This window comes from Saimiri boliviensis, chromosome 2 (assembly GCF_048565385.1).
Source record: "Saimiri boliviensis isolate mSaiBol1 chromosome 2, mSaiBol1.pri, whole genome shotgun sequence".
Lineage (NCBI taxonomy): Eukaryota > Metazoa > Chordata > Mammalia > Primates > Cebidae > Saimiri > Saimiri boliviensis.
The window spans coordinates 65,853,061-65,875,372 of record NC_133450.1 but is presented as its reverse complement, the minus strand read 5'-3'; the positions used below and the strand labels follow the sequence as shown (position 1 = coordinate 65,875,372).

General features: G+C 40.0%; 1 protein-coding gene across 3 annotated transcripts in view; it reads right to left on the bottom strand.

Moving 5' to 3' along the window:
* EFCAB11 (EF-hand calcium binding domain 11) overlaps positions 1-22,312 on the bottom strand; it is a 169,948-nt gene that overhangs the window by 145,066 nt on the left and 2,570 nt on the right. For all 3 annotated transcript variants that reach the window (XM_074393481.1, XM_010350584.3, XM_074393482.1), the window contains exons 3-5: positions 20,278-20,323; positions 3,044-3,145; positions 1,758-1,848 (exon numbers count right to left, since the gene is read on the bottom strand). In XM_074393481.1, coding sequence (XP_074249582.1) covers positions 1,758-1,848; positions 3,044-3,145; positions 20,278-20,323 — 239 coding nt within the window. The remainder of the gene's footprint in view (positions 1-1,757; positions 1,849-3,043; positions 3,146-20,277; positions 20,324-22,312) is intronic.

Genomic DNA, 22,312 nt, shown 5'->3' with positions numbered 1-22,312 from the left:
GCTACATTTTAAAGAACTTGCTTTTACAAAATCAACTAAGTAATATTTTCCTAAAAGCACTTTGTATGCATCTGGCTTTAACTTCTTTGCTCTTCTCCAGTAGCTTGCTCAGTAGCTTGTCAACGTTGCAGCAAATGAATTTCATATATTTTAATGATAATGACTGCAAATCCTTATTCAAGTAACCTGCTTAATAATTTCTATTGACAAGGGCTGGTTCTGGTCATATCTCATTAAATTAACTTTTATCCCAAATGGGAACATCTGCCCGATGTTCCCGATGTTCCCTAATACCCATTCTCCCTCCCTCTTCCTTAGCATCAGAACCTCTATTCTGGCCTCATCATTGCCCAGAGCAAAGACTACGTTTTCCAGAACCCTTTCCCCCTTGCAGCTATGCATGAACTTGGAACCAAGTTTTGGTCGCTGGGTTGTAAGTAGAAAACATATATACCCTGAAAAGGAGAGGAATACCTTCCTGCTTTCTTTTCCTCCTACCAGCTGGAATTCAGATTTGACTGCTGAAACTTAAGCCACCATCTTGAAGTAAGAGGGAGAAGCCAGGTGTTGATGCAGCCAAAGTAACAAGAAAAGGGGCAATCTGGATCCTTCCCGACTGTGTGGTCGACATTAAGCCCGGGTTTGCCTATGTTTCCGTGACAGAGAAATGAATTTCTATCTTTTTTGAGTTTCCGTTCTTTTGGGTTTTCTGGCTCTTGCTGGTGTGCCAAACCCTAATGAATGCACCTGGTAACAGGGTTGATGAAGAGCTCATGCTGGGAGTCACAGAAGAGACAGCTCTGCTGTGTTCTCCCATCAGCATGCATTTGCACTATTCATACTACCTTCAATCTGCAGTTTCCGATCAGAAACTGCTTTTAAGCCACTTGTCCATTTTGTCAGGATTCGTTCATAAGAACCACATAAATGGCCGGGCGCGGTGGCTCAAGCCTGTAATCCCAGCACTTTGGGAGGCCGAGGCGGGTGGATCACAAGGTCAAGAGATCGAGACCATCCTGGTCAACATGGTGAAACCCCGTCTCTACTAAAAAATCCAAAAAAATTAGCAGGGAATGGTGGCACATGCCTGTAATCCCAGCTACTCAGGAGGCTGAGGCAGGAGAATTGCCTGAACCCGGGAGGCGGAGGTTGCGGTGAGCTGAGATCGCGCCATTGCACTCCAGCCTGGGTAACAAGCGAAACTCCGTCTCAAAAAAAAAAAAAAAAGAACCACATAATGTAATCTTTAAATCCACTTTATCAGGTCCGTGTGACCTGCAGTATGTCAGTAGCTTTGAAAGCAAGTGAAGGAGGAGGCTACCGTTAGGCAACTCCAACTATTTTTTCCAGACAACTCAAGAGCTACATGTAACCTGTGTTTGTCTGAAATACAGACCGTGTGAGGACACCAGCATCCATGCTAAATATTAATAAAGCTTCATTTTCCCTTGGTTCATACAGAAGTATCTGAAGAAGTTCCATTTTCTGCCTGTTCCTCTCCTGCCCCTAACTCACAAGTGTTTGTATGCACCTGGCTGGTGTACAAGCCCCCCTCCCTTTACAGTCCACTGTCAAGGGGATGGAAGGAGTCACAGCTAACTATAGATTTCCCTTCTGGATCATGACACTAGGCTGCAAGACAAAAATGTTCTTGGCTGAAAAATCAGAATAAATAAGTGTTTCCCATAAAGTCAAAAATGTGTAAAAGCAAATGGTACATCAAAAGATGGGTGTACAGAAAGATTTTGATGCCTTACCTGAATACCTCGAGAACAGTCCTTTCCGGTAATTTGGGAGCCACCTGCCTAAATGCTTTTTTGAAATCTTCCAAAGTTAAAAATCCACGATCTATTTGAAAATAATAAAAAATATTCACTTACTTTGATGAGCCCTTTGAAATGTTACTTTAGCTGTAACATTGGTGCAAAACTTATGTTAATATATCGCTAGGAGAAAAGCAGTAATTTATGATTCATTTTACACATAAGGTAATCTGAGGTTGCCTCATCTGAAGAATTTAAGAATCTAATCATACTTTACTTCAGTGTAGCCCCAGCTGATCCTGAAGGTCACTTGTGACCCTATCATTTTGCTTATTCTCTCAGTCCCAGGGATTCATATATGAGACGTGCACTGTAACAATGGTGTTAGACTTTGAGTCTTTGTGAGTTGCCAAAACAATGCAGTCTTCAAAATTCACGTCTTTTCCCTTGCCTGGTATTAGAATCACGAAATGTTAATATTTAGAAGGAAACCATAACGGCAGCCAAGACATTGAACCTAGTCTCCACCAGTCTTTTCATTCTGTGTATGATCTATGGGGCTTAGGGGATCTGCAGCCACTCCTCTTAGCCACACCCTATGTGGGAAAATAATTCCACCAATCATATGTAGGTCAGAGCAAGAGTTGACGAAGAAGCCACACAGTCTCCCACACCTCCACAGGTGGTTCATGTCCTGTATCCCCCATGGCCAGTCCTTTTGCTGTCTCCATGACCATCAAGGTATAATATATTAATACAACTATATAACTGTAAATACTTTTTTTTTTTTGAGGCAGAGTTTCGCTCTTGTTGTCTAGACTGGAGTGCAATGGCACAATCTCAGCTCACCACAACCTCTGCCTCCTGGGTTTAAGTGATTCTCCTGCCTCAGCCTCCCAAGTAGTTGGGATTACAGGCATGCACCACCATGCCCAGCTAATTTTTGTATTTTTAGTAGAGACGGGGTTTCTCCATGTGGGTCAGGCTAGTCTTGAACTCCTGATCTCAGGTGATCTGCCTGCCTCGGCCTCCCAAAGTGCTGGGATTACAGGTGTGAGCCACCACATCCAGCCTGTAAATACTATTTCATCCATGATAAATGTTAAGAATTTAAGATCACGATGCAGAAAAAAACATGCACCAATACCTAAGGTAACAGCTAATGAATACAGTAATCTAATCTTCCAAGTATATTATATGCTTGATTTACTGGGTATACATTCCTATTTGCAATCCCTTAATAGCAATTTTTTATATCAAAACATTTCAGAGACACTTACAGTACGTGTCAAAGGCTGTGAAGATGTGTCTTACTTCATTCCGATATCGTTGAGCTTCCTTCTTCTTCCTTACAATATTTAAAAACTCCTCAAGTAATATACCTAAAAGTGGGGGAAAAAAAATTGTCAAAGATTACTGTCTTACTCTTTAAGAAAAAATTAAACAGAAATGAACAGAAACATTACCAGTAATCAAATTTTATCTTAATTTTGGTGAACAGTATTTACTCATGATCTGTAAAGTTTCCTAAAGACCTAAAAAGGCATTTTGCTAGAAGCTTACATTTAACAGACACAACATTAGAAATCAATAGTGAAAATGCAAGAGACTTTTAGGGTTCATTGAGCTTTTTCCAGGGGTAAAGGAATGGTGAACTTGAAGAAGTCACTCTTCCCTCTAACAGCTCGAATAGGCATGAAACTACTTATTAAATAAGGTCTCCTAATTTCTTTCCTTATGCTTCTTTGATCCCTTTTTTCCTAGCCAGATGTCACAACGGCAGGTTTTTTTTTTTTTCCAACTGGGAGATCGGGTCAGAGAAGTAGTTTCTTAAAAGTCAATACCAATTGCATACCACAGATGAAGGTGGAGAGAATATTACATAAACAATAGAGCTGGCACCAACCCCAGCCCTGGATACACCCCACAACGTGTGGAGCAGCCTCAGGCTCAGCTTCCTGCGACTCTGATAATAAAAGAGCCCAGCGTGATAAAATGAGATTGGATACTGTGCTTACAATGTCTATTAAAATGAATTCTAATGTGATCTTTGTAGTAGGTTTAAAGAGCGAAGCCAAGAATTTAAACATTTTGGTGAACTGAGCTCTAAATATATAAAAAGAGCGGTTCATTTATATAACTCAGGATTTCCATAAAAAACATCATCGCTCCGTTTTAAAAATAGCCTCTAACCATACAATAACCACATGCACATTTTTTCTTTTAGTGAGGTAATACTAAGCTGTATACTTTTCTAAAATAGTTCCAATCATTTAAAAAATGTAGAAATGATTTTCTTAATTTCCTACATCTTTATTTATACTTAAAGATTTATCAACTTAAAACAAAGATCTGTCTTTCTGTTTTCAAATGAGTCCTTTATAATGTTTTAGGACCTACTGTGGGCCAGGCACTGTATTAAGCTTTGGAAATAGATGGGAAAAGAGCACACACATGCTCCCAAGGGAGCGACCTGTCTGGTGGGGAAGGCAGTCATTACACAGGTTCGAATGCAAACGCACACCTCGGTGCAAACTGTGGCATGGGCAATGAGGGGAAAGACATGAGGTTGTGAAAAAAATTCCCAGGAATCCTCATGTAGAGTAGACTCTGGTGAAGGAGAGATCCCTTCAAGGAGGAAATATTTAAGCCAAGATATAAACCTTGAGACAATACTAACTGGCTAATGTTGCAAAGAAGAGCATTGCTGGCAGTAGAAACAGCCCGTGCCAAGGCTGTGGGGTGGCAGGCCGGGAAAATGAAAAAAGGCTTCTGTGGTTGGAACGAAGTGAGCCAGAGAGAAGTGATACAAGATGAGGCTGGAGAGGGAGGCAGGGGCCACCACTCACAGGCTCCTGTGGGTCACGGTAAATAATTTGGGTTTTAAGTGCAATAGGAAGTCAACAGAAGGTCTGAACTGGGAAGTTATCTCACCTGATTTTTGAAAGATCTTTCTGGCTATTATCTTGAAAGAAGGATTGGGGTGGGCGAGCAAAAAACGTAAAAAGAGAGACCAGCTAGGAGCCTACTGGCAAGAGATGTGGTTGCCAGGTTGCTGGCAGTGGGGATGAGGGAGTGGAAGGTTTCCAGATATATTTTAGAATCTAAATGACATAGCTTGATGAAGAACTAGATGTGACGGGTGAGAAAGAAGGAGATGTCAAGAATATCCCGTAGATTCTGGCTGGAAGAGCTACTTAAAGAGAGGAGAACATCTAGGGGAAAAGCAAAATTGGAGCGAGATGAAGAGTTGCCATTCAGATGTGTGAAGTGCTCCAGAGACAAGCAAGAGAAGTTCAGGAGGTGGCCAGCTGTCCTCTGGACAACAAGACATAGCTCCCTCACCTACCCAAGTGCCTGACAGGTGCTCAACCATATGTACTGTAGTAAATTAGCACATGTAGCATTTTTTCCATAGTTGTGGAGATACACACTGATGCAGTTCCATGCTAGGCATAGTGGCTCACCCCTGTAATCCCAGCACTTTAGGAGGCCAAGGTGGGTAAATTATGAGGTCAAAGGTCAGAAGATCGAGACCATCCTGGCCCATGTGGTGAAACCCTGGTTCCACTAAAAATACAAAAATTAGCTGGGTGTGGTGGTGCGTGCCTGTAGTCCCAGCTACTCGGGAGGCTGAGGCAGGGGAATCACTTAAAACCAGGAGGCGGAGGTTGTAGTGAGCCGAGATCGCGCCACTGCACTCCAGTCTGGGTGACAGAGCAAGACTCCATCTCAAGAAAATAGAAAAAAAAAAATTGATGCAGCTCCATTCTTATCTAATCACTGTTGTGGCAAAGAACATATGCAAAATTGCTGAGGTTAAAATTGAAGTCTAGCCATGTCATGTTCCCATAAGGTCATATCCATTACTTTCATGAACACCAAAAGCTAGTCAATTAAGTAGCATCTAGAGTAGCTGAAATTCTTGAATAATTCATTCACTGATAATGGCATGTACTATGAGGGCCTTCAGAAACATACCCCAGTCTATCTCTCAAGGCTTCCTAGTCAACTTCCTGGTGCTTTCCCAAGACAAGCGGCGCTTTTATACTCCACACCTTTGCCTGTATAAAGCACGCTGCCTGGAATCATGCACTTCCTCCTTTTTTTCTCCTAGTGAATGTTTACATCTCCTTCCAGATGCAACCCAGGCAACATCTCCTATTTGAATATGTCTCTGATTTCTCTCAGCTGAGTCCTTTTTCTGTGACCCGACAGCCCTTTGTTGATGATACAATCACAGAAGTGATTAGGATCTACGGTAATTATTTGGCCCCATGTCTGCCTGAGACATGCTGAGGGAAAGCCGTGTACAGTGTTCAAAATTTTATCTCACGACTAGCATGATGCCTGGTAGACAGTAGGCATGCATTACGTGTTTGCTGAGTAACAGTCAATGAATAACAAATAAGATGTTATTTCTAGTTTTTAGTAAAAAAACATTAAAATGTGTATATGATTGTGGGGGAGGGTTCTCCCAGAGACAAGGTCTCCCTCTGTGGCCCCGGCTGGAGTGCAGGGGCTAGTAACAGGCATGACCACTACGCACTGCAGCCTCAAAATCCTAGCCTCAAGTGATCGTCCACCTCAATCTCCCCATTAACTGGAACTAAAGGCATATGCCACCACACCAGGCTTAAAATGTGTATTTTAGACCAGGCGTGGTGGCTCATGCCTGTAATCCCAACACTTTGGGAGGCCAGGGTGGGCAGATCGATTGAGGTCAGGAGATCCAGACCAGCACGGCCAACATGGCAAAATCTGTCTCTACTAAAAATATAAAAATTAGCCAGGTATGGTGGCTCATGCCTGTAATCCCAGCACTTTGGGAGGCTGAGGTAGGTGGATCACCTGAGGTCAGGAGTTTGAGACCAGCCTGGCCAACATGGCAAAACCTGTCGCTACTAAAAATACAAACATTAGCCAGGTGTGGCAGCATGTACCTGTAATCCCAACTACTTGGGAGGCTGAAGCACAAGAATCACCTGAACCTAGGAGGTGGAGGTTGCAGTGAGCCGAGATCGTGCCACTGCACTCCAGCCTGGGTGACAGAACAAGACTCTGCCTCAAAAAAAAGAAAAAAAATGTTTTAAATGATCTTATTATTCTGTATATGAATGCCAAAAAGTAGGTCACTTTCTATTCACATAGCCAGCAAAATAATCACTTCAGAAACCCAAATTCTTAAAACACGATGTAGTAAAAACCAACCAAAATTCAGAGAGAACTACATCCAGAATATTTTCTCTTATCATTGCATTTGACTTAGAGAAATGATAAAGGGAAAAAAGCACAATTCTATGGTTCGTTGTGTTAACTCACAGGAAAAGAAAAGTACATGAGTGGTGACATCTTTTAAATTACACGTTCAGGTAACTCATGAGTATTTGCAGCTATGAAGTATTCGGGTCTTTATTTCACACTATTGCAGGATAAAAACAAATGTTCTTTAGCTTTTACTAGAAAATGTGTGTAGATTTAAACTGAATGCCTATTATCACTTAAAAGACATCCAGTAACACAAATTACTCTGTATGTACAATCAATTTCTTTCATACTATTTTCCCACACAATCATATACTTTATTTCTTAAAGTCCACAGACTAGAGGTTAAACTCATCAAGTACATATTGTGTGAACATATCCCCTCCCTTCTATGTCTTTGTCTTAGTCTTCCAAGACAACCCTTATCCAAACACAAGCCCCTTTTCTAAAATGCAGAGAAGTTTCCATTCAGCTCAGCTCTCATGTTGTAGTAATACAATCACTTTCCAAAGCCAATACATAATAACATGCTATTCCGGAAGCTCTACAATGAAAACACATTAACGTAAGCTGTATACATCTAGCTCTTTCAATAGTTTAGAAATAAAGTTCCTACTACTAGCTCCACCTGCTGTCACAACATGCAAACCTAAAATTACCACTTCACAAAGGCTTTCAGTAATTCTACTGATACCAGATTTCATACCCAAGAAAAAATGTGTCCCCTCCCACCCCACCTCCAGAGGAAGAATATGTTCAGAAAATTCTAATTTCAAATATGACGTTGAATCTTTTGTGTACACTGTTCCGCTAATAGTAGTTACCTAAACATACTTTACTGTGGTTACAAATTAGGATCACAACATTAGGAACCACATAGATCTATGTGTTTATCTGTGCTTATTGTTAATAGTCTGCAGAATGTATTCAGAAATTGCCTGGGTCATTGGACTCTATCAACAGTTGGCAAACTAATTTTTTAGCTGTAGGAAAGGTTCTTCTTTATATGAGAATGGAAAGCCTCATGTACAGAGGAGATGAAGACAGAACTATTTGGTTTGAAGGGCTTCCCATTCTTCCCTATCTAGCAGTGTCTTTGAATGTGTCCCCAAAGGATCCAGGATTGAGGATCATGGTTTAAAGACCACTGGACCAACGATCTTTACAAATCCTTCCTGACTGTGCCAGTCCCATGCATTTATTTATTTATATTTTTGTACATACAACTGAAAAACATCTTCCACTTTATAAACAATCCTTGGCAAAATGGACTTTCTTCATGTTCCATAACATATATATTTTTTTTAGTTTCCAAACTACTTAATACATGTGATGTCTATATGTCATAGAGAGAGACTAGAAATGTTATTTTTTCCTACTTGTTTGTTCATAAGCAGTTTCCTAGGAGGGTAATCATCTTTCACCACAGGGGAAGATATATTCAAAAGGTCCAACAAAACTATATAAATTTTTTCCTTGGAAGTTCCATTATGTATAGTTTTTTGCGGTTCACAGTTCTAAGCTTCGGGGTCAGTGCACACAGAGAAATCCTCTTGAAAATGAAGGAGTCTAGTGTCTGGCTATCACAGTGAGCTCAAATTAGAAACTGCAATAAACCTGGGGAGAGTGAAAGAGAAAACAATAAAAATGGCAAGTTATTTGGACTGTAAGCCTGGTCCCAGATTTAGTAGAAAGGAAGGGTTCATATTCATTGTGCCACATATTGATTTTTCCAGGAGTTAAAAAATGTTTAAAAATTAGGGTTTAAAAGGATGAAGCAGTCTTTTGAAAGGGATCATACAAGCCTTCTCTAGTTTGAGACACAAAATTCAGATTATGACTTTTGGAGGCCATGACAGTGAAGGGGTGGGGGAGGGATACAATGTGTTTGCATAGAAAGACTGTAAGGACGGTAGGTTTAAGTGACCTCAAAAATAGTAAGCTGTCATCTCTCATAAGTGAATTCAGAGGATAATATTTTCTTCCAGTTTACTCTAGAAATGTTGGAAAATAAAGAGAAAATAATCCACCTTAATGGAAGAAATCAAGTTTTACTACATAAATGGAGGGAAAATGAGTAAAAACCCCAGTTACAATCCAGACATGGTGGCTCACACCTGTAATCCCATCACTTTGGGAGGCTGAGTCAGGCAGATCACCTGAGGCCAGGAGTTAAGACCAGCCTGGCCAACATGGTGAAACCCTGTCTCTACTAAAAATACAAAAATTATCCGGGCATGGTGGTAGGCACCTGTAATCCCACCTACTTCGGAAGCTGAAGCAGGAGAACCACATGTTCACCTCCAGGCTGGAACCTGGGAGGCAGAGGTTGCAGTGAGCCAAGACCATGTCACAGCACTCCAGCCTGGGCAACAACAGCAAAACTCCGTTTCAAAAAACAAAACAGAGCAAAACAACAACGACGACAAACAGTTACAGAATAGAGAAATCAGAACAAATAATATCTTAGTTCTATCAAACCCAGGTAGGAACTGTTACTTTTTTGTTATGCACATCTCTTGCTCATAAAGCTTCAAAGCCTCCTTGGTATTAAACAGCACGAAGTCCTAATACCTTATTCTGGACTTTAAAGCTTCATCCTTCCTTCCATGCAAACCCATCCTTAATCCTTCCCAACTCTCATCATGTCAGCTGACTCAGCTGGACACAATTCATTTATAGTTATGTACTATACTCCTTGCTGTTGTAGAGGTTAAAAAAAAAAAGGTAAAAATCCAAGGTGAGTGGATTCTGTTAATGGGAGGACTGCATTAACAGCATGATAGCTGATATATTTAGGTATGCAAATCTGAGCAGGGAGAGAGATTTGTAAGAGAACAGGGATCTAGAAGGAAGAGATTTCAGACACTGAGGTGGACACCACAGAAGAGGGTCTCTGAAAGAACTCCACATAGAGAGCACAGTGCCAGCAAAAGGAGCAGGAGGCGGGGCACATGGCTGGCACCTGCATTGCGTTCATTTACCGCCTCTTTGCTCCATCACTGTTTTCAAATCCTACCCATTCTTCAACACGTCCAGCTCCCGGCCCACACTTCCGCTAGGGGGCAGTGCTGCCCTCCTGAATGCTTAAGAGGTTTTCTTGCCTATACTATTCATCTAACATCTGGCCGGAAAAGAAGTGGCAATATTTCTTTCATCTTCCCTACCACATAAAATTTTGAGATGGAGTCTTGCTCTGTTGTCCAGGCTGGAGTACAGTGGCATGATCTCAGCTCACTGCAACCTCTGCCTCCCAGGTTCAAGTGATTCTCCTGCCTCAGCCTCTCCAGTAGCTGGGATTACAAGCACTCGCCAACACGCCCAGCTAATTTATATATTTTTAGTAGAGACAGAGTTTCACCATGTTGGCCAGGCTGGTCTTGAACTCCTGACCTCATGATCTGCCTGCCTCAGCCCCCCAAAGTGCTAGGATTACAGATATGAGCCACTGTGCCCAGACCACATGTTTTTTTTAAAAAAAATCTTCAGATCAGTGTGTCTCCTAATTCTTCCCCATCTCTATAGTGAAACATATTCATCATTCTCTAAATGGGTAATTAAATAAATACATGGATGGGTCAATATCTGCAGGAGATACCACAAAATGGTCCTATGATTATGATTTCAAGATAAGGTAACCTTAATTTGTATGCAGTTTCCTGATTATAGAAAAGAACTAAGAGGCCAGTTGAAATGTGAAATTAATCAAAACCTTCATCCCTGCTATACCTTGGCCTTTGTTCAATAGGAGCCAAAATAAGAAACAATACACAACAGCAAGTGTTTTATGACAGAATCTAAGACTAGAAAAAGGATAAATTTAGAAAAATAATACCTTTAATAGACAACTGTCTGGTTTAGAACAAGCCAGACAAGATATTAATAAATAAAAGCATGCAAGTCAACAGACCATTAACCTAATCATCCACACATTATTTTTCAATTGGACCTTACATTGGATAACAAACTGTCCATAATTACAGTTATGATGAGTCAATCTCTTTGATTTTTCCATCATTCAAAGTTGAAGGTTAACAGTAAATTCCTGGAAAGCTTTTTCAAGTATGAAAGTAAAATATGTTCATTCACTTAAAAGAGCAATAGTATAAGGAAACAGAAAAGACACTCAATCTAATCACCTAGTGAAAACAAAATTCTGAAGTCCTTTTTTCTGGTTTTTAACTTTAGGTATATTTTATAGAGAGCTGAGATAATAACACAGAGACAAGTGTATGAGGATTCAGTGGGACAATGCCCATTCAGTTCTTATTTATAGCTTTTAGCATACAGTATAGAAAAGCCCTGTAAATCTTAGCTGTTCTTATTTATATAGAATGCTCTACAACTTATTCTGGAATAAAGTCAGACCATCTGAGATCTGTATACTTGAAACACACAGCCTTTGCCCTTCAAAGAACTGCCCTGACATTAAACACTGGTCTACATTGAGAAAAGATGAAGCAACAGCCTTACGAAATTCACTCGTGCATTTATTGAACAGCTCGTGGACACTGACATCCACTCATCAGTCTCTCCTCCATGAGCCATCACAGAAGAACTATCCCACGGCAGGAGGACTTATGCCTTTCTAGAAAAACGTTTTGTTGCATGGACCCTGACTGCGGCTGCACTTGCTCGTGTTTTCCTATTTGCTCTGGATGCTAGGAAGCCCTGAACCAAATGTGAAATTAACATCGAACAACTACAGAGAGAGAACATGGTGATTTGTGTTTTGTATATTAATTCCACTTCTGACTTCAACTAATTGATTCATAAAGTTCCTTAGGAGAATGAATACTGGCCTCTATTTTGTCACAATTAGGAATATGACCCATGGCACTATTAAGAAGCAAAGGAAAGGCTTATCAATTGGTTAACAGGGTGAGCTGGAGGTCAGACCACGTTGGTATGCTACTTACTAGCTAGCGGTGCCACTCTGGGCAAATTACTTAACCTCTCTAGCCTTCTGAATTTACTTTTTTTTAAATTTTTAAACTTTTTAATACTTTAAGAGAGATGGTCCTGCTACATTGCCCAGGCTGGTCTCAAAACTCCTGGGCTCAAGCGATCGTCCCACCTCAGCCTCCCAAGCAGCTGGGAATACAGGTGCATACCACCATGAATGGCCAGAATTTTTTAACTTATAAAATGGGGATAATCAGACAGGCATAGTGGCTCATGCCTATATAATCTTAGTACTTTGGGAGGCTGAGGCGGGAGGATCACTTGAGCCCAGGAGTTAGAGATCCTGTCTCAAAAAATAATAACTTAAAATAATAAAAAAATATATATAATGAGGATGATACGGTTTGGCTCTGTATCCCTACCCTATCCAAATCTCATCTGGAATTATAATCGCTGTCAGGGCAGGGGCCAAGTGGGAGGTGATTGAATCATGGGGGCTGACTTCCCCCTTGTTCTCACCAGATCTGGTTTTTTGAAAGTGTGTGTCAATTCCCTGTTCATTCTTTCTCTCCTGCCGTCATGTGAAGAATGTCTTTGCTTCACCTTTGCTTTCTGACTTGATTGTAACTTTCCTGAGGCCTCCCCAGTCATGTTTCCTGTTAAGTCTGTAAACTGTGAGTCAAATCTCTTCTCTATAAATTACTCAGTCTCAGGTCATTCTTTATAACAGTGTGAAAATGGATGAATACAGAGGATAATCATAATCTCATAGAGTTGTATTAAATATAACAATCATCACAGATGAATGTGCTCATCACAGATCTGCACATGATAACTTTTCAGGAAATGATCACTGCAATTATCTACAATAATAATAAATACTGTAAAAGGATTTTATAAACAAAAGAGTCATACAAATGCCAAGTATTTATTATTTTATTATTCCTCTGTATTGTTCTGTGATTATTCTCTGAAGCCCATTTCTCATTTTAAAATAAGGACAGATGACTGTTTTCCAGGTATCTTCTAGTTGCAAACTTCTTCAATTCTATATGCTTAGAGAAGTTATAAAGTACATCACCAAGAATGAGGGTTATAATGAAACCCTCTGAAAGAGATAGCAACACTGTAAATCAGAACCGACCTCAACTGTGATCTGCTGCTTCCTTTAACAAACGCCTTGATTTTTTTTCTCCCACTCACATATTCCCTTGTTCCAAGCAGCCACAACAGTTTTTGCTAATATTCACATGCTTTTTAGGCTACAGGCAATAAAAACATCATTAGCACCTTTCTGCTACTCACACTGGCTGCCCTCAAGTTCTCCCAGCATGTACACTTCTTCCAGACACTCTACTTTTATTTCTAGCAGCTCTGACTTAACTTTTCACTCTTCTTAATTTTCACAAGGAAATCTCTACAGAAATGACCCACTTTTCAAGAGGATTAGAAGCCCTTGGGAAGCAGGACCTGGGCATCCAGGTTTAGGTATAATCCCAAACTCAAAGTGTAGGGTGTCTAGCTTCAGGACTCTGCCCCTTCCTAAAAGCAGCTGAGTCGAGGCCAATCTAGAATGTGCCTCTGACCTTACCCTGCAAGCTGGGCAGCAACTGGGCCCTGCACAAAGAATCCTGTGGATGGCATGCCAGAGCCCTGTTCTGAAGTAAGAAGTGCAATGGGTGGCAGAGGAGAATTCTCAAGTCACAGCTATATTATACAGGACAACTTTTGAAAGTTGATTATCTGAATAAATAGATCCCAGGAGGCCAAGGCCAGCATTTCAGACTTTTCTTTCTTTCTTTGAGACAGGGTCTCACTCTGTCACTCAGGCTGGAGTGCAGTGGCGTGATCATGGCACACTGCGGTCTCAACTTCCTGGGCTCAAGCAATCCTCCTACCTCAGCCCCCAGGGTAGCTGGGACTAGCATGTGCCATCATGCCTGGCTAATTTTTCTATTTTTTTGTAGAGATGCGGTTTCGCCATGTTGCCCTGGCTGGTCTCGAACTCCTAGGCTCAACTGATTCACCCACCTTGTCCTCCCAAACTGCTGGGACTACAGGTGTGAGCTACCATGTCCGGCCCATTTCAGTTCTTCAAGATCCATAACATTAAGGAGAGAAATAATACACGTGGAAAAACATTTAATCTGTGCATGAGCCCTCTTCCTTCAAGAGTAATACCATGTAAAATTGACTCATATCAATAACAGGAAAAGAAGAAAAACTGGATAGTTTGAAATTGGTTCAGTATTGAGCAGTTCTAATACAAAAATTGCATGTTAGCAGCAAGCAGAGCTCAGCAGTGATTTCTTGCTAAGCTATTTTCCTTCTTTTCTTGAATGTCTGTGGTCTTGAGTTTCTACACACACACGAGTACAGTTGGGAGAATATAGGTGGGAACTGTATTTTTTCTTCCAGAATCCACACCTCTCTGTACATCAGAGAATTAGTTAAGGAAAGAAAATATTCAGTGTGAAGTCAAATCCTTAACTCAAAATAAGAGGACCTACAGAAGAAAGAAGGTCTATGAGAATAAAGAATGTTAAAGTACCTTCAGCAATAGTCACACTTGATGTATTAGAAAAGTCACTGTAGGCCAGGCGCGGTGGCTCAAGCCTGTAATCCCAGCACTTTGGGAGGCCAAGGCGGGTGGATCACAAGGGCAAGAGATCGAGACCATCCTGATCACCATAGTGAAACCCCGTGTCTACTAAAAATACAAAAAATTAGCTGGGCGTGGTGGCACGTGCCTGTAATCCCAGCTACTCAGGAGGCTGAGGCAGGAGAATTGCCCGAACCCAGGAGGCGGAGGTTGCGGTGAGCCGAGATTATGCCATTGCACTCCAGCCTGGGTAACAAGAGCGAAACTCCATCTCAAAAAAAAAAAAAAAGAAAAGTCACTGTATTAATCTTTTTTCATGCTGCTGATAAAGACATACCTAAGACTGGACAATTTACAAAAGAAGGAGTTTAATGGACTTACAGTTCCACATGGCTGGGGAGGCCCCACGATCATAGTGGAAGGCAAGGCACATCTTACGTGAATGGCAGGAGACAAGAGAAAGTTTGTGCAAGGGAAGGCCTCTTTTTAAAACCATCAAATGTCGTGAGACTTATTCACTATCACAAGAACAGCACGGGAAAGACCTGCCCCCATGATTCGGTGATCTCCCACCAGGTCCCTCCCACAACACACAGCAATTATGGGAGCTACAAGATGAGATCTGGGTGTGGACAGGCCAATGCATATCAGTCACATAATAGAGAAACACTACATAATGAGTAGGGGAAGATCTTCATCCAGAAAGAATAATTCACAGATTATCAGGGAACTCCTAAGAAAGAGAAATCCTATCAATGCAGAGAATGTGGAAAAATCCTTTTGCCAGAAAACAAAGCTCTCTGTAGATTGGAACAGTCACAAAAAACCCTAAGGAAAAAAAAAATGTAGAAAAGGCTTTATCAAGAAGTTGTAACTAATGGAACATCAAACATTACTTTGAATATTTTTAAAGTGTGAAAATTTTCAACAAGAAATTTAAAACCTGGAGCAATTCTATCAAGTGAGGGATTACATCAAGAACATGTTCTCCTAGCAATCATCTTGAAAGTCGTATTTCATATGCGATTCTAAACCTTGTCTATAAAGAGTAGCAGATTTTAAACCTCAACGTTGGTAATCCCTGTCCTTTTTCCCCTTCTCAGTGTAGGTAATCGTTTTTCATTTTTACTGACTACCTCAACAAAATCAGCTTTCAATTTTTTGTTTGTCCTCTTTTCAATTTCATCAATTTTCATTCCAATATTTCCTATTTCCTTTCCTCCACTTATTTTGGGCCATATTCGTTCTTTTTTTTGTGGTTAAAGGTGCAAGTTAATTAAAGGTAGAAGCTGAGGTCATCAGTTGAGACCTTTATTCTTTCCTAAACACAGAAAGTGAGCGCTACTTATTTCCAAGTACTGCTTTCAATCCATCTTACAACATTTGAAATGCGGTCTTCTCATTCAATTCAAAATACTTCCTCATTTATCTCTTTTGATTTTTTTCTTTGACTTATGAGTTATTTAGAAGTGTGCTATTTATTCGGAACTTTTATTTGGAACAACTACTGGGAACTTTTTCAGGCAGCTCTGCTATTGATTTCTAATATAATTCCATCACAAAGAACATACTTTGCACTTTAAATGTATGGATATGTTTAATGGCCCAGAGTATGACCAATATTAAATACACTTTGTAGACTTGAAAAGAATGTGTATTCTGCTGTTGTTGGGTAGAACATTTTATAGATGACAATTAGGTCACATTGGTTGACAATGTTGTTCACGTCTCCAATATCCTTATTGATTTTATTTCTATTTGCTTTATTCATTTTGTCCATTTTTGTTTACAGTTTTATTAGTTTTTCGCTTCGTGTACTTTGAATTTCCATTGTTAGGGGATTTTTTCTTTTCTTTTCTTTTCTTTTTTTTTGAGACAGAGTCTTGCTCTGTTACCCAGGCTGGAGTGCCATGGTGCAATATGGGCTCACAGCAGCCTCCACCTTCTGGGTTCAAATTATTCTTGTGCCTCAGGCCCCTGAGTAGCTGGGATTACCAGCATGTGCCACCATATCTGGCTAATTTTTTGTATTTTTTTCATAAAGATGGGGTTTCACCATGGTTGGTCTCAAACTCCTGGCCTCAAGTGATCCACCTGCTTTGGCATCTCAAAGTGCTAGAATTAATAGACTTGAGTCATGGCACCTGGCCAGGGGCATAAATGTTTAATTCCCTTAATAAACTGACTCTTTTTATCCTGGTAATATTCCTTCTTCTGATGTTTACTTCATCTGATATTTATATGCTCACTCTGGCATTCTTTGGTTAGTGTTCAGTACAGTATATATTTCTAATCTTTTTGTGCCTTTATATTTAAAATGGGCTTCTAGGCAATACACAGTTTCTGTTATTTAATAACAGTATCTGCCTTTCAATGGGGATGTTGAGATCATTTACATAACTAAAACATTAATGATTGGATTTAATTCTACCATCTTGTTACTTGTTTTCTATTTGTCTCTTTCCATCTATCTTTTGTTCCCATTTTTTTCCTTCTTTTGAATTTTTTTTTTAAGAGATGAGATCTCACTCTGTTGCCCAGGCTGGGGTGGTATGATAATGGCTAAGTGCAGCCTCAAACTCCTCTGCTCAAGGGATCCTCCTGCCTCAGCCTCCCAGGTAGCTAGGATTATAGGCACGTGCCATCACGCCTTGCTAATTTTTTTTTTTTTTTTTGTAGAGACAGCGTCTCATACTATGTTGACCAGGCTGGTTTTGAAATCCTGGTATCTAGCATTCCTCCTGCCTCGGCCTCCCAAAGTGCTGGGACTACAGGTGATAGTCACCACCACCAGCCGCCTGCCATCCTTCTTATCTTTGTTCCTATTCATATGTGTCTTTTTCTCCTAGATACATGTGTAATTTTCTAACATACTAAAAAAGGAAGGATACTATTAAAGATGTTATTAGATTAACTGACAAAATTGAAATATAGATGGTAAATCAGATGAAATACAGTTATCAACATATAATTTATGAACATGACAAGCATACTGTAGTTATGTTCAGTACAGAAGAGAAGGGCATGGTGGCAGAAAGTGCAAAGGAGAAGGAAGATGGGGTAAAATGTTAACAATGTCAATCCAGGTAAAAGGTATACCTTATACAGAGAGTAAGCTATTCTCTATACTATTTTATTTTGAACTTTTATAAGCTTTAAATTATTCAGGAAAAGGCAATCTTGAAAAAGCTAATCCAACACGCTCTGGATCCTATTACCTTATGCAATAGGTCTCTTTCCCTCCCTCTTTCTAATCTTCTTTCCTCCTCTTCACTAGATCATTCCGCTAAGCTTGGAAAAACATTCTTCCATTTAAATAGTAATAATAATAAGCAAACAAAACGTCTCTTGATCCACAGCCACTCTGGACATAATTAAAGACTCATCTACTCACATTGTCACACTTTATCATCACTTTCCACTTACCTTCAACCCACTCTGCCCTCACCACACTTTGAAACACCTCTTGCTAAAGTCACCAAACACCTCCAGGTGGCAAAGTATACTCATCAGGCTACCTCACCACTCAGGACCATTTGATAGTGCTGACCATACCTTCCTCATTAAAATATCTACTTCTCTTGGCTTCTGATCAAACACTCGATTTTCCTCTTGCCCCTCTGTCACTCCTAAGTCTCCTTCACCATTTCTTCATCTTCCATCTGACTTCCGCTGGCTAGAGTTCTTAACATTTTCAGTCTACTCTCTCTCTCTAGGTGTTCTCATCCATTCTCATGATTTTAAAATCTATCTACAGATTGATGACTCCCACATATCTTCAGCCCAGAACTTACTTCTGAATTCACACAGTCCGACTGCTTTGACATAGTAGGCTGACACTTCTCAAACATATTCAAAATTGAACTCAGTCTCCCTGACCCTCAAGTATTGCCTGCCCCCACCTCCATCCCCACCCCCCCACACCTGCCTGCCATCTTCCCTTTTCAGTAGGTGCCATGTCCATTCATCCAGCTGCACAAGTCAGAAAACCTCGTATCATTTTCTGAATGTTAGAATTATGAGTGATATTTTTTCTTTATGCACTTCAACAGTTTAAAATTTCCCTGTGATAAGCCTATTTATAAATAACCAAAATTTAAAGAAGACATACAAATGGCAAACAGGCATATGAAAAGGCACTCAGTATCACTGATCAGAGAAATGCAATCAAAACTACAATATCATCATCACACCCCAGTTAAAATGGCTTTTATCCAAAAGACAGGCAATAACAAATGCTGGCAAGGATGTGGAGAAGAGAGAGTCCTCATAAACTGCTGGTGGGCATGCAAATTAGTACAATCACTATGGAGAACCACTTGGAGATTCCTCAAAAAACTAAAAAAAAGAGATACCATATAATCCAGTAATCCCACTGCTGAGTATATAACCAAAAGAAAGGAAATTAGCATATAGAAGAGATATCTCTACTCTCCATTACTGTTTGTTGCGGCACTGTTCACAATAGGAAAGATTTGGAAGCCTTGGTGTCCATCAACAGATGAATGGATAAAGAAAATGTGGTACATATACTCAATGGAGTACTATTCAGCAATAAAAAAGAAATAGATCCTGTCATTTGCAGCAACATAGATGGAAATGGGAGGTCATTATGTTAAGTGAAATAAGGCACAGAAGTCAAACACTGCGTGTTCTCACTTACGGGATCTAAAAATCAAGACAACTGCACTCATGGACATAAAAGTAGAAGGATGGTTACCAGAGGCAGGGAAGGGTAGTAGGAATGTTGGGGAGAGGTGTGGATGGTTAATGGATGAAAAAAAAAAAAAAAAAAAGGAATAAGACCTAGTATTTGATAGTACAGCAATGGTAACTATAATAACTTATTTGTACATTAAAAAATAACCAAAAGAGTATAATTGGATTCTCGATAACATGAAAGATAAATGCCTGATAGGATGGATACTCCATTCTCCATGATTTGATTATTAATACCAGTATTTGATAGCACAACAGGGTGACTATAGTCAAAATAGTCATACATTTTAAAATAACTAAAGAGTGTAACTGGTTTGTAACACAAAGGATAAATGTTCAAGGGAATAGTTATCTCATTTCCCATGATGTGATTATTACACATTACATGCCTATATCAAAACATGTCATGTACTGCCCCTCTCTCTCTCTCTCTCTCTCTTTCTTTCTCTCTCTCTCTCTCTCTCTCTATATATATATATATATATACACCTACAAAAATTAAAAATTAAAAAAAAAACAACCAAAACCTTTCCTTTGGATGAAAAACAAAACAAAGATGTGCTTAAATATAATGCTATACAGTTTCTGTTTTTAATTGTCATTTTGTGAGTGTCTGTATTGTTCCATTTTCATGCTACTGATAAAGACATATCCGAGGCTGGGCAATTTACAAAAGAAAAAGGTTTAACAGACTTCAGTTCCACTGGCTGGGGAAGCCTCACAATCATGGTAGAAGGCAAGGAAAAGCAAGTCACATCTTACATGGATGGCAGCCGGCAGAGAGAGTGCTTACGCAGGGAACCCCCCGCCCCCCCCCCCACTTATAACGCCATCAGATCTCATGAAACGTATTCGGTATCACAAGAACAGCATGGGAAAAACCCACCCCCATGATGCGATTGCTTTCCACCAGGTCCCTCCCACAACACATGGGAATTCAAGATGAGATTGGAATGGGGAAACAGCCAAGCCATATCAGTGTCTAAATAAGGTACTAAAAATGAACATTAACTTTCATATTACCAGAAGTATTTGGATTTATTGAAGACATCACAGAATCCACTTCTATCTAGAAAAGAGGAAAAAATAACAGAACATGTAATTTTATCAAATGTTTTCACAGCACAAGTTCTTAAATCTCTGTGTGGGAATAAGGATCTATTTTTAAGAGAAACCAAGTTTGTTGAACCAAGCAGACAAGTGATGATACACAACAGCTATAACAGTCATTTTGCTTTTCCATCAACATCTATAAAATAGCAGACACTAATCTGCTAGCCTCTAATGGCCCCCAAAACTTTATTCCATTGACCAAAAGAGTTTAAGCACAGAAAATCAATTTGGTTGTCCCATATATAATATAATCTAACAGGCAGCCTTTCTACTTTAGACAAATACAAACAATTGTTATAATGGGCTTGGTGGCTCTATTTAAAATTTTTTTTCCTGATTATAAAAGTACCACATAATTGATGTAGAAAACACAAAAAATTATGAAGAAAATTGAAAAATCAGCCATCCAATGAAAACCACTGTTATTTTAGAGTAATCAGCTTTTCTCCTCTATGCATTTTTAAACATTTGAGACTTTAAACACTGTATAGAAAGCATGAGTACCTGCTTTCATTAAATGTTAAAATAGAAGCCCTTTACCACGATGTTACCAGGGCATTATAAACATGGGAGTATTAGAGCCTTGGTGGCATCTGACATAATTTCTCCACTTCTAGTCTCAAACTCTTGCCAGTCTTGGATCCCCTGCATTTTCCTGGTTCCTCTTGTCCCTGCCAAATGATTCCCATGCCATTTTCTTCAAGTCCCCTGCCTCCCCTTAAATGTTGGTATTTCCTGACGTTCTATCCTCAGACCATGACTCTTCTTGTTCTGCATACTCTTCTTGGGCAATGCCATCCAGCCTCATGTTTTGAGCAGCCACCTGGAAACCAAGGGGCCCCAAGACTATCTCCAGCCCTACCCTCTCCACCTAATTTCAGATTCCTACATCTCAGGGAGGCAGATCTAACAGCAGATTCTCACCAACATAACCTGATTAGCCAGCACAGTATTTAACAAGTAAATGCACCTGGAATGCCCATAGCTGCCTCAAACTCAATGTATTCCAATCGAAACTCACTAACTTCCTCTGAATCTACTCTTAAATTTTCTCTTAGTTGGTGGCATCGCCATCCCTTCACTGCTGGTGGTCATGTCACTCTTACCACCACTGCATCCAGTCAATCATCCAGGCCTAACTTGTCCCACCACTCACAAAGTGCTCCTAGATACTTATCAGAGTAGTCTATCTTCTCTAGTCTAAATGACCACCCGGACTGTTATTAGTCTCTACTAGAATTAGACCTTGCTTCTTTGTTCCCTTCACTTTGTTTTTCAATCTCTTCTCTTTCTTGGCATCTGACACAGTTGTATGTCTCTCCACATTAAACTCAACTGCTTTGAAGTAGAGACTGTGCTTCATTCATCTTTATATCACTAGCAACTAGCAAGTGTTCCTTTTATTAAAGAGGAACACTTAATAAATTTCACTATGTATGGGTGGGCATGGTGGCTCACGCCTGTAATCCTAGCACTTTGGGAGGCTGACGTGGGTGGATCACTTGAGGTCAGGAGTTGGAGACCAGCCTGGCCAACATGGTGAAACCCCGACTATACTAAAAATACAAATAATAATAATAATAATAATAATAACCAGGTGTGGTGGCGTGCATCTGTAGTCCCAGCTACTCAGGAGGCTGAGGCAGAATTGCTTGAACCTGGAAGGTGGAGGCTGCAGTGAGCCTAGATCCCGCCATTGCACTCCAGCCTGGGTGACAGAGCAAGACTCTATCTCAAATAATAAATAAATAAATTTCATTATGTAAACAACTACATGAATGTATAAGTGATTTATTATGTAAGCATTTTACTTCTTCATGATCAGCAGTCAGCAAATATTTCATGTGCTCAAAAGCGATATTCAAAAATTAACCCCAAACCTCAAACTAGTATAAAAATCTGTTGAATTTCACGGAAATTACACATTATCACTTGTGTAAGAAAA